The 6,161-nt window shown below is 41.8% G+C and overlaps 1 protein-coding gene across 1 annotated transcript in view; it reads right to left on the reverse strand.

The window, feature by feature from the left end:
* SLC25A43 (solute carrier family 25, member 43) overlaps nucleotides 1-5,825 on the reverse strand; it is a 16,899-nt gene extending 11,074 nt beyond the window's left edge. The window contains exons 1-3 of the mRNA XM_010012246.1: nucleotides 5,605-5,825; nucleotides 3,455-3,696; nucleotides 2,294-2,466 (exon numbers count right to left, since the gene is read on the reverse strand). Of these exons, the coding sequence (XP_010010548.1) occupies nucleotides 2,294-2,466; nucleotides 3,455-3,696; nucleotides 5,605-5,825 (636 nt within the window). The remainder of the gene's footprint in view (nucleotides 1-2,293; nucleotides 2,467-3,454; nucleotides 3,697-5,604) is intronic.
* Between the last annotated feature and the right edge of the window lie 336 nt (nucleotides 5,826-6,161).

The raw sequence follows: 6,161 nt of genomic DNA on the forward strand, positions 1-6,161 counted from the left end.
ACTCACAGCAGCCCTGGGGTACTCTCCTCTTTCTGCCAGCTAAAAAGTTGAATCACTGAATGGAGGCTGATCAGAATATGATGCCTGAGAAAAACTGTGATTGGAAGTATCTGCTCCCCTTTTTCCTACAGAATGCTAAAATGTCCTGAATTTTCCTTTCTTTATTCTTCCCCTTTCTAGGTCCCTTTGCATATCTTTTCTGGTGATGTCTTAGACATGTCTCTTTTCTGACCACCATCCTGCAAACTGAACAGGCCAGCAAGCAAGCACAAAGCAGAAATGATCCCTCCAAAGCTGGGCCATACCCTGGTGCTAACTGTGAAGAACAAACTTCTTGATGATCTTACATGAGTTCCTCTTAGGATCAGCTTGGGTGTGATCAACAGGTCTCTTTTTTGGAAAAGCCTCTGAGACTCATGTTCAGGAACCAAACAAATTATGGGCTTTCACACCTAGGCAGCTAGCTCTTCTGAAGCACCTTTGCCTTCTCCCATGCCTTCAGAATAAATGACTGAACAGGAGGTGTTTCCCTAAGCTTGAAAAGTCACTATTCAGTTGTTTCAATGCACCTATGAGAAAAAAAACCAACTTCTCTGTTGTTGGGCCTTTTTCCACCCCAAGTATTTTTAGCATATCCACTTCCTACATATTTAGACAATAAATCCAGTTCCCTTCTTATTTCTAGAAGTGCCAATCAGATGTTTTAAGCATCCCTTTGGTGAAAGAGTACAGCCTAGTGGCAGGAAAATGAAAGATGGGCCCGTTCCACTTCTTTACTTGCCTGTCAGGACAAAGCTTGACACAAAACTTAAAATCACACAAATTACAAATGAAAGTTACTTTTGAACTGATTACAAAAACTGAATGTTCCACTAACTGATACATTGACAGAAAATATCAAAGGGGAAACAGAACCACAAATTCCTTTATTTTTTAGGGCAACAGTATTGGTGTGAGCTTAAGAATATAAAGAGGACTTGTAAGGAGCAATTGGTTTTCTTAGACCCACTGAAAAAGCCGGAAAAAATGATCAAATTTTTATGTTGACAATCTCTTTTTCACCCGAGACATTTTATGTGATACCTGATGAAAGGGCTCAGCTTAAAGCTTCACTTCCGGACACATGAGCTGGTCTAATAAAAGATATCACTTCTCCAGCTGAGGTCCTCTGTTACAAGATTGAGAGAGTGTGATTAAGCCTCCTGTGCCACTGGATCTGAACCCTGCCTGAAAAAGGGAACCTGGGGAGCAGGAGAAGGGAATTCACAGATTCACTGAGCTTTTGCTAGTTTGTGATTTATCAACCAGGCCTTACTTGATGAAGGGGACAGGGACCTATATAATACTGCCACACCAAATGACTGGGGTTTTTTGGGTTGTTCTGGGTTTTTTTTGGTTGGCTTTTCTTTGTTTGGTTTGGTTTTCATAAGATCACACAAGCTTCCCATAAATCTGCAGTGCCATGAACTAGGCTGAAAGAACAAACTCATATGCCCCAGCCAGAGAGCCGCCAGATGATGACAGCTGTTCACTGACACTCTACTGATGAAGGTCTAATGAAAAGTCAACAGCATCAAATGAATTATGTCAGTGAGATGGAAGCTCTGTGTGTGTGTGGTTGTTTTGGTGTTTTGTTTGTTTGTTTTTGGGGGGGTTGTTGTTTGTTAGGGTTTTTTTAGATCATTGTTAGTAAACTTCCAGGAGAAAGGATCAGCAACATAATATAAAATGATATAGTAACTCTCATGTTGCTGATGTTCCAGGAAAGCAGCAGCACCAGCAACTGGGAAGTCACTTGTTAACAAGAGGAGTTAGAAATAAGAAAAGGATAGTTCTGACCCTTCAGTCTTAATACCTGCTGTGCAAGTTTCTTGTGACTGCCAGTACGTAAGTCAGGCATAAATGGCAACACAAGGATCTTATTCATCCTGCCTACCACTAAGGGGACTAAATTACTGCATCTGACTGAAGGTTTGCTGATTATGAACTGCGAGAATTTAATGGAATTGCTATGAAAAAGAAATTAAAGCTGAAGACACAGAGTCTAAGAGTATACATATATCCCATGACAGTGCTTGAGCCCATCTTAAAAGTATAACAACACACTTTTAATAATGATTTTCAGACTTAAACCAAACCAAAACCAAAGTAAAACACAACCAACCTAAAAGAAAGTCTCTGTAGCCTTATGGTAAGAGACATACAGTGGCACTCAGGTCATCTGGGTAGTCTTGTCCAAAGTGCCTGCAACAAACACCTGTAGTAAAGTACTAGTAACATGAATGGTCTGTACCTGCATCTTCCTCTTGACAGTCTCAAAGGGGAAGGAAAGTGTCTGTGCCACAGCAGCTGCTACACAGCCATTTATGAAGTTCTGAAGAGGAGTGAAATGAACAATGGGTTCTTGCCAGATTTTGTCCAGATTGATGTAAACAAAGAATGAGCCAGCAGAAAATGGGACAGCACCTAGAAAGCAAACCAGACAGGTTTATAGACACACACTGTACACTAAGAAAACAGAGCTGCTCATCACATAACCTAGAAAGATGGGGTGAGTTTGCTGACAGTTTGGACCCCACATTGCTCAAACCCAATCAATATTTTTGAAGAACTTTGCTTTTTAGTCACAGGCTTACCAGCAAACACCCATATTGTAGCATCTAGATGTGCTGACAGGGGCATATATTTACATACTAAAATGCCTATGTTGTCAGAATTATTAACTGCTTTAGTCTCATGACAGGTCAGCTCTTTCACCAGGTTTCTCTTTTGGGACAAGCTCTCTGACCAGTTCAACCCAACCCTGGCAGCTGTACAGCTACACAGAGTGGCCTCTCCAGTCAAGCTGATCAGGGATACTTCTGTCCTCTTTTGCTTGTTCCATGGTCTCATCAATTTTATAGTGGAATTATACGTTATTGTTGTTGTTACTATTTTATAATGTCATATTGTGGAAAAGTGGACTCGAAGTTAAATGGCGCTTTTAAAAGCTATGGAGGGTAAAAAAATAAAGTCATTTCATATAAAGAGAGAATATCACTAATCATCACTTTCCACATCAGTTATACATTACTGCTTATACTGGTTTCACTGAACAGCCAGGGAGACACTCTCACATATAGACAGGAATTAGGAACAATCTGTGTATGCATTTATTTATTTTAAGAGTTGAACAGTGTAAATGTTGCATCAGAGCATAATTAGATCATCTATAAAAGAAGGAAAAGAGTATTTTGTTGAATACTTAACCATAAATAAAATGCTATGTACTTGATCATAATTTGAAGTAATAAAGCTGCAGCAATCACTATTGTTATGCCTTGCAAACCTTTCTGTAGAAGGCTACAGAAAAACATTACTATTTGCTTTTGAAATCAAGTCAGCAAATGAACACACTACATAGCTGCAACTAAACAATGCGCGATGAGGTGATCCTCCTCCGTTATTGTTTTACCTAATATAGCTGGTGAAACACCACGGTAGAGTGCAAGGAGCCCTTCTTGATGATAAATTTTATAAAAAGCATGAACAATTCCTTCGTAAGATGGTTCCAGTCGGTTCTGCACAATGAGCCTTGTTTTAATCACATCCGTGGGGTAAGTCACAATGGTTGCAACCATGCCAGCCAGGCTTCCTGCCATGATGGCTCTCCAGTGGGAAATATGACCAAACTCATCCGTGAAAAGTATAACAAGTCTAGAGTAAACACATAAAAGAGGTACTGTTAGTGACAGTAGGAACACAATGCATGAAAAATTAAGGTAGATTATTCTTGATGTAATTGTTCTTCTGCCCACAAGCCCCTTCAGCAGCAGGAGTTGAAACTTTAAGATGTATTTCATCACCTTGCTATACATAACCCCACACAAGCATCAGAACAGAATATGTGAGTGGGCAAACATCAGCAGTCCAAAAAACATGCCTCAGAGCCCAAAGAGAACTTGGGTAAGTCCACGCTGCACAGAAGTGCAGAAATGAAAAAGTTACAGTTAATAACTAAGTCAGGGACTGGAATATATAACTCCACAAATGCAATTTGCTTTGATTTTACTGAGCTAAAATACTTCCAGTACCTGAGAGAGCTTTTTCAGAGGCAGCTCTACCTGTACCACACTTCTCAGCACAGATTAAGCTCACATAGCCCAAGCTGTGGTGCCATGCTGGAGGTCTGGAGCACCAAGTCAACAGTGAAAAAAACCTTCAAAGATAGAATTTGTTTGCTTTGCAATAGACTTTTAAAGTAATTTTTGACCACAGAATCCTCATTTATATTTCCATCCACAGGATCAAAGTTAGCATGACTTAAAGCACGTCTGTAAGAAATTGTCTGATCATCAGAGACATTGGTACAAACACCCAGTCAAAGCTATAATGTATGAACAAATACATAGATAACATCATCACAGGCCTTTTGAGAACAACTGAACCTTTCTCTGTGGAGAGTTGGGACAGAAAGGTGCACAGGGACACTTCATTAGAGAAGACTTATGTCATGGTACTATTATGCTCAGGAGGTTAAATCTACATCTGAAATTTTGAAATTGAAGCACAGAGTTTTAAAGGCCAACCTACAACTCACACATTTGTGACACCCAGAAGGACTTTCCTGTGTACACAGAGCACTCCTACATCAGGGAGGAGTGCCATTGGGGGCAGCAAGAAGCAAGTAAAGACTTGAGAGGACAATCTTAGCTGGAGGTAAAGAAACTTATTATTCTATTTTAGAAGCATTAACTAAACTGCCTAAACAGCAGATTTACATTTAAAGAACACAGCGTTACCATGTTCAAACCAAAATAATTTGCAAATACTTACAAGTCACTGCTTGCTCAGTTGATGTTTTTTCACATAATTGCACATTTTCTTTCTACTGCATGACAGATCCCTGCATCTACTTGTCTTGTGCCCTGGAGACAGCCCAGCACAGAAAGACTAGCCAAGCAGAAGTGAAAGGATGTAAACGTTTTTTTCCTTCACGTCTTGTACAGTCTCTAAAGCAACACTGGCAGATTCTCCTCTGTGTGCACAGATGCATGGGGAGGGTGCTGGGCTGCCTCTGGGCACTACCCAGATAACATTGAAAACTGCCACGGAAAGAGTATGTGCACAGTAACCACAGCGGGAGTGCAGCCAGCTAACCCCCCCTGCCCCACCGCTGTGCCTGCCCCTGCCACTGTGCTCAGCCCAGCTCCTTCTGTAACTGCCATTACTGTCTACTGAAGTTACCATGTAGCATTTCTCTTTTTGTGTTTCCTGCCTTTACATACACCATTTTCCCACTAGAAAATACAGCCCCTCAAAAAATCCACAAATAACATATGTAGAAATATGCCTAGACAGTTTTTGTTTAATTTTCTGGCAGCCTACTTCCATTTGTTACTCAAAAGAACACCCAGTGCAAACCAGAGATAAACTATAGCCTTGTGAAGGAAATACACTGTTTCAAGCTGAATAAATAAAGTTAGCTATTTTGCTCAAGATCAACTGGTTTGTACAGCTACAACACCCTGGCTCTTCTGGGAACTTGAAATCAGTGTTTCTGCCCTCCCACTGCCGCGATCCCTCCCCACCCCCGTCGCCTTTTTTGACCACCACACACATTACAGGCAGAAGGACGCAATGAAGCTGCCCAGTTCCAGGGTCGCTTCATCTATCGCTTCCCGAGAGGCGCTGGCAGAGCGGGGAGGACAGCTCCTGCTCAGCCAGATGAACGACAACCCCCCGGCGTCAGCCTGGGTGGGAGCCGCAGCGCGCCGGATTGGCCAGTACCGGCTGAGACCATGCTTCTCCCCACCCAGCACGGCCCACCAACTGGAATAACCCATCGCCTAGCTGGGCGGAAATGTCAAGCGCATTCTGTACACACAGCTGGCCTGAATTCAAAACAACACAGAACAAGAAGTGTCAAAACATGCTGCTGCGTGCCAACAGGCAGGCACTCCTTTCACAGACTAAAAGATACTGGCAGCAAAAGGGAATCCTAGGAAACAGCACGGGTTGGCAGAGCTCAGTCAGCACTGCTCCATGTTGATCCTGCTGCATTCCTTCCAGTGTTTACCCTAATTTGTCTGTGTATTATTGAAAACAAGGTATTAAAAGCAAATAATGCCACGTATCAACTTCAAACAAAATGAAATTTGCATAACAGCCCCTGCATAACT

The sequence above is a fragment of the Nestor notabilis genome, unplaced genomic scaffold (genome assembly GCF_000696875.1).
Source record: "Nestor notabilis isolate BGI_N333 unplaced genomic scaffold, ASM69687v1 scaffold23023, whole genome shotgun sequence".
Lineage (NCBI taxonomy): Eukaryota > Metazoa > Chordata > Aves > Psittaciformes > Psittacidae > Nestor > Nestor notabilis.